Source organism: Sander vitreus, chromosome 3, assembly GCF_031162955.1.
Source record: "Sander vitreus isolate 19-12246 chromosome 3, sanVit1, whole genome shotgun sequence".
NCBI lineage: Eukaryota > Metazoa > Chordata > Actinopteri > Perciformes > Percidae > Sander > Sander vitreus.
In genome coordinates this window covers 7715767-7728545 of record NC_135857.1, presented here as the reverse complement: position 1 = coordinate 7728545, position 12779 = coordinate 7715767, and the positions used below count along the sequence as shown (strand labels likewise).

The following is a 12779-nucleotide window of genomic DNA, read 5'->3' as shown; positions in this document are numbered from 1 at the left end:
CGAATTCCATGACAATTCATCCAGTAGTTGCTGAGACATTAAATTACTAGTTTTAAATGGCACCTGCTTGTGGCGCTAGATAAAACATCAGGGAGTCACCAAAGTATTTAGGAGTCATCCAATGGGGAAGATGAAAATTCCATGAAAGTCTATCCAGTATTGGTCAAGGTATTTCAGTCTGGACAAAAGCATTGCAATGACTGACATCACCATCCATAGAGCCCATCTGCTCAAACCCATCAGCATGTCTTGGCTGGAGAACTGTGGACACATACAGCCAATATCAATTTTCACTGTCAATATATGTATATATATATATATATATATATATATATATATATATATATATATATATATATATATATATATATATATATATATATATATATAGGCAAAGGCCAAAAAACAAACCAGAACAAATCAAACTAGAAATGCAACAATTACCCTTGCCCTTGAGCCAAGAAAACAAGCCCCACACACACACACACACACACACACACACACACACACACACACACACACACACACACACACACACACACACACACACACGAGTATCACAATAAGATAGCCTAAGCTAAACATTACGCCCCCATCTTTTCATCTTATGTCTTTTGTCAGCTATTGTGTTTTTTTTGGTTTGGTTTAGTCTATTTTATGTATTGCCTCATATTTATTTTCATGTTGATCACTTGTATTGCACTATAAGCAAATCAAAAAATAAAATAGAAATGCAACAAATACCTAAAGAAACAAGATAATCCAAATTACACTAATGTCATTACAATTACTGAAGACATGACTTTGGGGTCCGCAGTGGTAGCAACCGTCCTGGCAGTTACATTGTCTAGAACAAATCTACATCCTGGACAGATCTCCAGGAATTCTACACTGAAAAGATGCCCATGTAATTTGTTTAACTCTGAAGCCTCATATTAGTTTCAGCTGAACTTAAAGATTGCATTTTTGCACAGAAGTTAGTTGGGAAAAGCCTCAAATTCAGTTTCAGCATTGTCTCTCAGATTCATCACATGCAAATTCTGAGCCTTTGTTTCCCCAGCATGTCTATTTCACTTACTATGGACACAATGCAGGAAACAGCCAGTTGCCAGGAGATTAAGCCAATCCCTTTCCCCGATTCTCTTCATCAAAAACACACACACGCACGCACGCGCGCACACACACACACACACACACACTATGAGCTGAGAAAACACATTCCAGTAAAATAAAGCAGTGTAGGGTAAACCTTGTTTTCACAGTTTGCCAGCAGATTCCAGGAACCACTCTTGCATCAGGTCTGGCATATTAGAGCAGTTCGGAAAACAAACTGACAGTAGACTGCTTTTTAATTTAACACTTTAGACCCACAGGCATTTATTCCCCCCCCCCCACACACACACACACACACACACAAATGCCCTTTAAATGTGCTGCCCCATACTTCTTGATACTGACTTGTTTTTATGTCTTTATTGTGTTTGCTAAGGGGCCAGTTGTTCCTCTATGACAGCCTGGCTTTTGCTTTTAATTCACACTGAATAAAAAGTAGTCTGTTGACAGGTCCATGTTCCAGAAATCCAGTCAGGTGACCCAACCTTCACAGAATACATTCCCTTCTCCACTCGCGTAATCTCTGTTGAAGCTTGTCCTGCTGCCTACAAGGAAAAGTCATGACATACTGTACACTATAGAGTTACATCTTTAACTGTTCCCATTTAGACCCAGTGATATACACACTCTTCTATGGAATATAACTGGAATATGGATGGAAGGTTGACATTCATCAGAATTAAGATTAGTAACTTTTAGACAGAATGAGGTTTGAATAAGCAAATGCATTTTGTGGTCTACACCACACAGGAGCATGACATGACATGAGCAAGCCTGTGAAGAGAATGCCATGCAGTAAAAAGACTAATCACTTGTAATACTGCTAAATGTATCCTGCTAATGTTTCCTTCTTCTTCTCTCTTAACTTAAACTTCCTCCAACTCCATTCTTACGCCATTATGATGATGAGGTCACTGTTTTTTCTGGTTTATTTTGGTTTTGGTACCAAATAACCTAGGTATCCATAGTATTCAACAACTACATTAAAGTAAGCTCAAATGACAAGTCAGGGCAAGACTCAATTTCTAGTATCACACTTTATCCTTCTTCTAGAACTGTAAAGAATTACTGAATACTTTTGTTTAGGTGGCATGCACCAAAGGGATGAGTAGTGTCTAGTAGGCCCACATGAATGTACAGACACTATTTGCATAGCAGAGGCAAGAGAAAACTAAAGTGGAAGCAAACAAATGCAAAATGTGATTTAATGTAATATAAACTTACCAGTGTGAACATACAAGGCTCTCATACAGTGATGCTAACTGAGGTAGGTAAAATGCCTTGTATGTAAACTGAGTACTGAAGGCTCTCAAGTTGAACACACTGGCATGTCTGACAGACATTTTCAGAAAAAGCTGAACTTGAAGATAGAATGGTTAGCAGAATAGTAGGTCTGTTAATGCCAGTGCTCTCCACAGTTCTGTATCAGCGCTGCAGTATGGCCTGGCTACACCACCTATCTATATTGGGAATGGGAAAAAAAAAAACGCTCAGTTTCATTTGTATAAACCAATCACAACCGTCCTGGCGCTAAACCCTGACAGTGGAGATAGCGAGAGGGTGGGAGGGCCATCCGCTGCATGGGAGACACGGCGGATGTCAGGCCAGCAATGTACATCTGCTGAGCCAGACCAGTAGAAGAGTAGTCTGGATCAACGGAAGTACATTTCCAGGATAAAGCCTGACATCCAGGCTTTGCCCCTCACCTTCCTCTCTCTGTGTGTTGCCGTTCTCAAAATCCCTTTGCTTCGGAAAACAACAACAAACTTTGAGCTAGCAAACCACACGCTGAAAATGTGGAGGGTGCAACAAGGCAGGCCTGCTTGTTTTTTTTTCGGGGAATGCTTGTAAAGATTTACAAAGAATATGTTCACAGCATTTACTCTCTAACTGGGACGTTTTGGGACCGATTGGTGGGATTATAGAGACTATTTTGTAGCGCCACCGTCGCTGCGTCCGGAGTTTAACAATGCCCACGACGATTGTGATTGGTTAAAGAAATGCAAACAACCCAGAGCGTTTTGGTTGTGTAGCCAGACCTTACTCCACAGCGCAGAAGATAGGTCTGGCAATGGCGAGACTAGTAGAAGAGTTCCAAGTACTAATGGACCCTGTGCACCCTGGTTTGCGACAGACAGGATATGTTCTCTGCGAGGTTGTTTGGTTTAACACTCTATTGAAGTGTGCTACATATTGCACATAGAGGTCATTGTACATCTAGTCTCGCTTTGTCAGACCTTCCTCCACAGCGCTGCGGAAGAGGGTCCGGCTAGTCCACACAGCATTCTGGGATGGAAGAAAAACGTGCTCTGGTTTATTGGCATTTCTTTAAACCAATCACAATCGTCGTGGGCGGTGCTAAGCACAGGCAGCAGGCCCGGTGTCGCTGCAAAATAGCCTCGTGAAGGAACTTGTTTTGGTGGAACGTGTACGTTCAAAAGTTGTTTTAGTCGTGCGAGAGAAAACTCAGATTGGACAGATAGTCTAGCTAGCTGTCTGGATTTACCCTGCAGAGATCTGAGGAGCAGGTAACCATAGTCCTCCTAAGTCCACCGGAGTTTAGAACGGCAACACAAAGAAAGAGGAAGGTAACGGACAACCGGCGGAATTTCCGGAGGCAACGAACAATTGAAACGTCATGGATATAGACTACTGTACACCCAACTGCTCTACTTCTTCTATCATTCCTCTCCTGGAACGCTAAACACTTTACACTCTTGTATATCTGTAGACATTTAAATTTAAAGGGGTTGTCCCCTTTAAAATAACCAAAACGTCTTATGCGACATGGTATCTTCTTTTGAGATGCTCCTTGTGCTTTGTTGTTGTTGAAACTGTCAGAGGTCCTGATTCCACTCCAATGCTGATTGTTGAGGCTGTAATTGTAATGCAGACATGCATGTCTTTATGTCTTGGCAGGGAAGTCTACCTGTAGGATACTTATTTTTGCTGATGCCATTTTCCTATGAGTGGAAAATGTCCTCATGGTTAAGACTCTTTGCTACATCTTATAATTTCTCACCGTCCGTGAATGATGCATCAGGCGTAGCCATAATTTCCGAAGTGAGAGGGACAGATTGTTCAGGGGGAGGATTTTTTATTGAAAGATCCTCTCCCATTTGTCTCACCAAATCACAGATTCCAAGTAGCCTACGTCTCATTTATGATTGATAGAAACACTGACATTTCCCTTATAGCCCAAATTTGGTGGCCTCTGGCGCATTCTAATGCCACTATTCCATCATATACACTATTGCATATTGTAATGAGTTTTCTTGCCTATATTTTTAGTATATATGTTTATATATTATTTAATTATTGCCTATTTCTATGAATCTATCATTCAACTGACATAACCTGAGTAACATGCACGTCGCGTCCCGCACCTGCGGGGGACAGAGGGCACCGACAAGAAAAATGCAGGGGAAATGTCCCCCGCGTACCCCGTGTCCACTACGCCCTAGAGATTCAGCAGATCAGAAAATGGTTCATTAAGCTGATTGCAGGGACAGCTACAGATGGGACAAAGAAGAGAAACATACAGGAACCCAGACAAACACTCATAGTAACGTTCTGTATATGCTGCTGATTATTCTGAACAGATTTTCTGTCAGTAACAGAGACGTCCTCCTTGTCCCCTGCAGGCTGCAGCAGGGAAGCTCTCAGTGGACGGGTTGCTGCAGAACTCCAGCTCTGAGTTGCAGGACATGATGAGACGCCTGGGCTCCAATTCAGAAGACCGCTCTCGCCTCACTGCCGCCCTCTCCTGTCTGAAGAGTGCAAATGACACAGGTCAGGGTTTCTACAAGTTTTTAAGACTTTTTTAAGACATTTATGCACGACAGTAAGCATGATCGGTCCGTGTACAGTAAAGGTCTTATTTGATAGAAATCTATGCATTGTCCTGTTATTTCTGACCATTTGATAAACAAAAATACATAGTATGCTTGAGTAAATGAAACCCCAATTAAAAAAAGAATAATATTTAAACACTGCCATAAAAATCACTGGGAGAGACTCTGTACGGTAAAACTGAGATTAGCACTCATATTCAAGTCTATGTTCTGCTTGTTTAACGGTTGTTTGATGAATTCCTTTTAACCACATTCGGAGAGGATTTGAATAGTTACTTTTATTCTCAATTCTTATCATTTTGGTGCTGGTGATTTTCCTTTGGGGCTGGCTAAAACCTCTTTTTGGGGGGGTGCCAACAATTCTTCTATGCAGGAAAAACCCTGTAACAGCCATCTTGGTTTAATATTTTACATATACACGTTTTGTGGTTTCTTTTGACACTTGATTTCAAATCAGAATAGCATTACCAACCCAGTATAGCAGCTACCAGAACCCCAGGTTCACTGTGTGCCATTTATGTTATATTTGATATGGTAATATGCAATTGGGCTTTGTGCAATACAGAAGTTATTTACCACAGCATGAGTTAACGGAAAATGTGCAATCATCAAAATTCATTTTCCTGTGCAATTCATGTGCAATACGAGGGGGAGGATGTGTTGTGGGTTCTCTTCTGTTCTTCTGTGATTGTGAGGAAAGGTGGGGGGGGGGGGTATTGTGTGAGGTTTATTAGATGTTCAGTGAATGTATGATTATGTTTCTATGTAGGTTAACTGTATGTTTATTGTGTGTTTATGCGCGATGTGTCGCCATTTTGTTTCTCTTGAAAGCCCAAGATGAATTTCTCCTATATGAGACAATAAAGGCTTATCTTATCTTATCTTATAGTAGGTTTTTAGAAGTTTGAGTGACTGAAAATCATGAAGTAATTGCCACCACTAAGTAATACTAAAAGTCAACTAAAGTGCGTCCTGCATTGTTTGTTTGGTTTTTAAAATCTGATGACACTGCTCCTCAGCTGTTTTTCCAAACCTCAAAAGCTGGATTGCACAGAACATTTTGCTACGAAATGAGTCAAGATCTGTAGTTATTTTATTTGGGCTACCCTGCTGGACAGCTCCTCTCCAACACAATCAGCCACAACTGGATCCTTGCTTTATCGTCTGGTAGTAGTTAATGGAAGTTGCAGAATGTGTATCTTGTCGTTTTAATTCATGCTATTCCAAAACTTGCATCTCCTATCTCTCTTCCCTCTTTTATTCTGTGATATACTTTCACATTTTTGCGTTTGTATTCTTGTTTATTTTACTGTTAAGCACTTTGTAACTCATTTAGAGAAGTGTTATATAAATGCAGTTGTAATAATATTAATATATAATAATTTTATGTAGTACTAGTACAATGACTCTTTAGTGTTCTATGCACATTATACTATAGCGTGTACTACACTTGAACTTGACTACTAGAAGGTATTTACCAAACTGTTGTCGTAAAAGGTAGCGGAATTAAAAAAGTCTTAAAGGTGCACTATGAGTTCCTGCATGGTCACTTCTGTTGACGTTCCAAGTAAATTCAAAACAACATTTTCCGCAACTGCCATGACTAACTGACTGTCACTAACCCCCACCCCCTCCCCCAACCATCTCGTCGGTAATTGGCTGGAGTGGTTTGTTGTATTTTGGTGCCTATCCTGTGCCCCTAGTGTTTGTTTGACGTTTACGACTCCTGTGTTGTCTCCAGAGACCGGGCTTTTTCACAGTGTATTCTGGGGGCAGGCAGCTAGCGGATCAAGGAGAGATGACTACGATTTGAGACAAAAATGAAATCGCCCTGAAACCATGCAGGAACTCATAGTGCACCTTTAAATCATCTGAAGTATTGTGTTCTAGGTCTTAAATCATTTTAAACAGGTCTTAATTATCCTACGTCCATGCAACGCTACCTTTAATGCTCTTTTTTTATTTATTCTGTGGTGTTGTAGTTCTTTCTTTCGCTAGTCCAGATATTATTTTTGCTGTATTATGACTACAAATGAGACCAACATGCAACTTATATTGCAGCCAATCAGCTTTTGTGTTATTGGTGTGAGTCTCTTTCGGATTGTACCACAGACATAAAACTGATTTTGTTCTTCAGGTTTGGGGAAGTGCAAGTTTAGCGATACTTGGCTTGAAAAACTGAATTCAGGGCTAAGTTGATGTTGTGATAAAGGTCTTAAATTGAATTGATAATGGTCTTAAAAAGGTCTTAAAAACTCATCAATTAGACTTGGTAAAACCTGCGGAAACCCTGTAATAAAATGTATATTATTTCACAAGTAACCATCTCAAACCATCTGTTTGTAACGTGTGACTCTACTTGTGTACTACGCTCTAATTTGTGATCTTGACTCTTTGACTCCAGGAGTTGCCCCAAGGCCTGACTTTGGTTCCTGCAGCTCTGAGTCCCAACAGGACAGTGATGCCTTCTCTCCCATCAGCCCCCTCTCCAGCTCCGATAGCCCCTCCACCCCCCTGCCGCCCACCAGCACCCACGGCCGCTCCATCTCCATATCGGTGCTTCCTTGTTCAGATGGCGCCTTCACCCTGGAGCCAAGCCCCCTTCCGGCAACTCGAGCCCCAAAGACACGGACTACCACGCCCTCCCACACGCCGCCGCCACCGTCCCGAAAACTGCTGCAGCTGCTCCCCAACATAGCACTGACAAGGAGCAAGAGTCAAGAGTCCCAGCTGGCCAACCGCATCGAGGAGCCTGCAGCACACAAGTGGGTCTTAGAGTTGATACTGCAGTCATGTGTATATGGTAAAGATTATAGATGTTCTGTTTGAAAAATTGCATTACCTTTCAGCTACTAAATATCAAACATTAATACAAGAGAAGGACTGTTAAGACATGTACGTCATTGTATTCAGGTATAGCTTGTAATTAAGGCAAACTTCCCTAAAAATGGGATGATGTACGCATGTAGACTAGACTAGCTGACTAGTTCAGCTTTTAGTTCATTATTGTCTAACTGCGTGTCAATCACTGCTCATGCACACGGATTCATTCTCCCTTGTGGGGGGAGGGGCTTAGGAGACCGTTTTGGGCTTTAGCGGAAAGGGGGGAGGGACTGAGAAGTTGTCGATGTTCACATTTTTTGGCTAAGTCCTGGATCTTCGCAATCCTACCTACAGCACCTTTAATGAACTAGGAAGGAGAATGCTGGAGAAATTAATGACAAATTTGTGACAATCGGGAGAGTCTGGACTTTTCCCGGTGGGCCCAGTGGTGTAGTCTACGTGATACGCAGGCATACGCAGTATACCTACTAAGCAAGCTCCAGGATTTCCATATACCCACAAGGTCAGACCTGCTAGACCTGCTAGACCCTGCTGCCTAGCAGGTAAAACACGTTATTAAAACAAATGTAGGTAGCTAGAAATGATGCCACATGTCTACCACTTTGAAAGTTTGTTTAGATCCTGTGAAACTGCCGTTTCGGTACTCTATTCAAAATTCCAAAATCAAAAGACATAAGTGGAAGGCAGGACTTAGGTTGTTTGTTTTGGTCGAATCCGTAGCTGTGTGTAGCCTACTGTCTTGACCAACCAAAGCTAGAAGTACACATTGGGTTATGAAAACATTACACCTAATTACAACTCGGACCCTCCACTCGCCTTGTCTGGAACCTGTAAGGTAGGTCAGTGGCTTTCCTTTTCTCAATTTGGCCGGCTGTGGCACAAGTTAGCTTGGCAGTCAGTTCCAATGCGCTGCTTGCGTTGGGCTAGTGTGGATCGTGTTTCTGTGCTGTGTGTTGTTCATTCATTCACCAGACCATCCGAACCATCTGGTCCTCATGATGTGATAAAAGTACGCTGGGAGCACAATCTCATACACATTAGATATTATAACAGCTGATTTCTGGCGCAATAAACAGCTTCAGTGAGCGGGTGGTTTTTGTTTGTACTTAAACAGAAGAAATAGAATCCTGCCGGCGCCACTGTCCCGAACTATAACACTATGGTTTACCTGCTACCAATGACATGACAGTTTTTTACCCCAGCTGTACAGTAGTTGTGAGTTGTTCTCTGTTCTTGCAGAGCCTGTAAGAAGAACAAAGTGTTGGTTGCTCTTCATATCAACGGCTCCGGGCACCCACCGGAAGACTCGGCGCTGCGGTCACCACTGCTGTCTGCCCGGACACCAGGCCCTGTCCCGGCCTCAGCCCCATACACCATGCCTGCCACCCCCACCCAGCTGGAGAGTGAGTCCCCGTCACAGATACTAGCCTGGATTCCTGCTCTTATTGTCCTTTTGACACTTTGGGGATTCTGTTTCATTTTTCTCCATTGTCTCTTTTTGTGTTTTTGACATACTACTTTCTAATGTTCTTCACAGATGTGACCATGCACAGGAGCTCCCCTCAGACAATGAGGAGGGACATTGGCTTAGCTGTAACACACAGGTCAGTTACTGTCGCCCCTATACACCTGTCCTGTTTAGAATCAAAGACTTTATAGGAGAATGTGAGAGTTACTATACTTCATGCTGTGGACTCTGTTGTTATAGAAGTGTTGGCTTATGCAACACAAGCAGTTTGGAGACATTTGATAGACACTGAAAGGGGTACTCCAGGGATTTAAAGGGCATTTATAATTGTGTGTTAAGAGTAGGGTTTCAAAGGGTCAGTTTCTGGGAGATTTTTAGACATTTTCCAAACAAAATTTAGCCTGGGAATTTTAGAACTTTTGCATCTTTTTAATTTAAATATCAATCTTTTAATAGTGAACTCTTATTGGGGGAAAATACACATAAAAAAAAAAATTCCAGGCTGCAAGCAGATAGCCAAACATAGTTTAGGATAATGCAAAGTGGCTGGTTGTTGCGCCGCCACCGCCACGAAAATAGAGCCCCCTGTGTTTGAATAGAATATATCTTGTCATTGTTTTTATTTCAAATACATTTTTCTTTGTTGTCACAATGAAACACAGTTTAGCAACTCTCAATATGACAGTTGCTGGTGCTCACGTTCACTGTGGATATCGTTAACTGAAACGGTTGGCTGCTGTTATTGTCACTCTGTGCTGTACTCCTTCAGAACACTGGGACCCTTTTTTCTGCCCTGGGTTATATTGAACATCACAGCCTGAACTAGTAGTTCCTATGTTTCTAGGTTCGGTATGTTATGTAAAATACTGTGATACTACATTCAATACTACAGTGACTGAATTTAGGGGCAAATTGTCATTACGTGAATTATTCCGAATCAAATGTTATAAGATAGGAACGTGAGTTACGATAAAGATTTTTTTTTTCTTTCTTTTGTAGGTTTTCAACCAAGTCCTGGCTCTCCCAGATGTGCCAAGTGTGTCGCAAGAGCATGATGTTTGGTGTCAAGTGCAAACACTGCAAGTAAGAGAGTGTAAATACAGTATCACCTCCCCCACTCTGTTTGATTATTACTTGTATTTGTTATGGTCTCATATCCATCTGTTCACAGGTTGAAGTGCCACAACAAATGTACCAAAGATGCTCCCTCATGTCGGATATCATTTCTCACATGTAAGCCATGCTCAACACCTGTTCTTTCTTTGACTTCACTTTTTATTTTTTGCTAAGACTCCAGTAAATTACTGTATGGGTATATCAGCTCATGACATCTCAAGAATGCATTAAGGAACACGGTTATGTCTATAATCATCCGGGTGATTTATGTGTCCGTCATTACTGCGGAGCAAGAGTCCAACTGAAGTGAACATTTCCAGTGACAGTGAAAGGACAAATGGTTGGGTTGATCCCAATAGAAAGTGATAATAAACATATGCAAGGCATGTGGTTTTACATGGAAAGATAGGATTTGATGGAGATTGATTCAAATGAAAATGACATCATGGATAAGAGGGTTGTTCATTTTGCTTTTCTTTTAGCTTATTCGTTGTTGGCGCTGACAACAGCTCAGAACACAAAGTGTGTTTTGAAGACAACCTATCAATCTATTAAAACATTTTGTTCAAAGTTTACGTTTTCTAGGTAATTACCGTTATTCACATATTTGCAAAGGTGGTTAAAAAGTCCAATCCTTTCCATAAATCACAGTCACCTGGGTTTACAACCGCAGCGATAGCATTACCTGGCTTAGTCTACTGCAGTCTACTACACATCAAACTCAAGGCCTGCAAGCCAAATCCGGCCCCTTGCAGATTTAGATCCGGCCCACGTATCATTTAAGGTTTACTATAGATTTTGGCCCGCCTAGTTGTGCCCCAAACCAAAAACATGGGAAAATGTTTTTCAAACTGTAACTACATGACACTCAAGCAGAATTTGGCAGATATGCCGACTTTGGGACTCAGAAATTCCCACAGAAGCAGAGAGTTTTCATATTCAGGCTGTGAAACAGGTTGTTGTAAAAACAAGGAACTCTTTTGCTGACTTTCGTAGGGCTTTATGTCGACAAACAATCGAAAAGTCAAAGATATTTGACTTTTTTGATTAAATAAAAGCATGTCACTAAACTTTACATGTCTGGCCCTTGATGTGATTCTCTTTTTCCAGTGTGGCCCTTATTAGGATGAGTTAGATTAAAGCCACTTTGTCAACTTTGATTGTGTTATTTATTATTAGTTTAGTGGGACAGAGATTTTACTGTGATGATGGTTTGCAGAGATGTGATCAATGAGCGGTATGGGTGCTAGCCGTGCGTAATGACAGCTGTTCTGCCGTCGACAGACTTCAGAATGTGTGAACCTATCCTTTAAGATTCAATGTGATATAAAATTAGCTAATGTTTTCATGTGATTTGTAGTGCCAATGATACGGAGGGCAGAATCAGTGCCGTCAGATATCAATAATCGGATTGATCAGACAGCAAACATCCCACTGCAGTTTGGCACTTTACCAAAAGCAATAAACAAGAGGGTAAGTACAGGCTTCGTTTCTATTAGAATATGTTTGGAATTCTGTTTGGACTGCTGATTAAATTCTCAAGGTAACTGTGTAGGAAAACATAAGAAGAGAGTGTCAAGGTTAGTGTACAGGAAATAACTGCTGGCAATGGAAGGTCCTTACTCTGTGTCTGTGTGTGTGTGTGTGTGTGTGTGTGTGTGTGTGTGTGTGTGTGTGTGTGTGTGTGTGTGTGTGTGTGTGTGTGTGTTTTAGCAGGAGCCTCCCCCCAGTTTAAACCATCTGGACTCAAGCAGTAACCCGTCATCAGCCACCTCCTCCACACCTTCCTCCCCAGCACATTTCCAGCAGAACAACCCCCCAAGTGTCAGCGCCACACCCCCACCCAACGCGTCACCGCAGGGCTCCCGGGACAGCCGTTTTCACTTCCCAGGTCAGCACCCTGTCACTGGTATCACTCACATACACACAATAGCCTCGTGTAATGTAAGCACACTTCCAACAATACAGGTTCTTCTTCACAGCAACGTGTTACAGCTGAGGCAACCGACAGGACATATGTTGTTAAATACACTCATTGTATTGGGTTGTACTGAGAGATGTTTATAATATTTAGTGTCTCTGATTTAAATGGGGTGGACCAAATATTAGAAACATTTCTTTATAATGCAATACAGTTTAATAACAGCAGCCCAAACATCAAATCCTAAATGACCATACAGAAGAATCAACTCCTCTCTGAAACAGTTTCAACAAAAATGGCATTTTGGCCTGAGAATGTTCAAAAATGTTGCTTTTCAGAAAGATACATATTTGCTGATGAGGAGCTTTATCAAGTCTGAAAAAAAAGAATATGATGATGAATTGCTGGGATTGGCTGAGTTTGGGCTAGGAGACTTTTTATACACACATTTTACAGAAAGCCT

At 41.5% G+C, this 12779-nt stretch overlaps 1 protein-coding gene across 1 annotated transcript in view; it reads left to right on the top strand.

The window, feature by feature from the left end:
* The window catches only part of LOC144515209 (kinase suppressor of Ras 1-like), a 68520-nt gene that overhangs the window by 41343 nt on the left and 14398 nt on the right, over positions 1-12779 (top strand). Inside the window, exons 3-10 of the mRNA XM_078245839.1 lie at positions 4758-4905; positions 7372-7732; positions 9051-9214; positions 9349-9415; positions 10279-10362; positions 10451-10512; positions 11756-11868; positions 12109-12286. Coding sequence (XP_078101965.1) covers positions 4758-4905; positions 7372-7732; positions 9051-9214; positions 9349-9415; positions 10279-10362; positions 10451-10512; positions 11756-11868; positions 12109-12286 — 1177 coding nt within the window. The remainder of the gene's footprint in view (positions 1-4757; positions 4906-7371; positions 7733-9050; positions 9215-9348; positions 9416-10278; positions 10363-10450; positions 10513-11755; positions 11869-12108; positions 12287-12779) is intronic.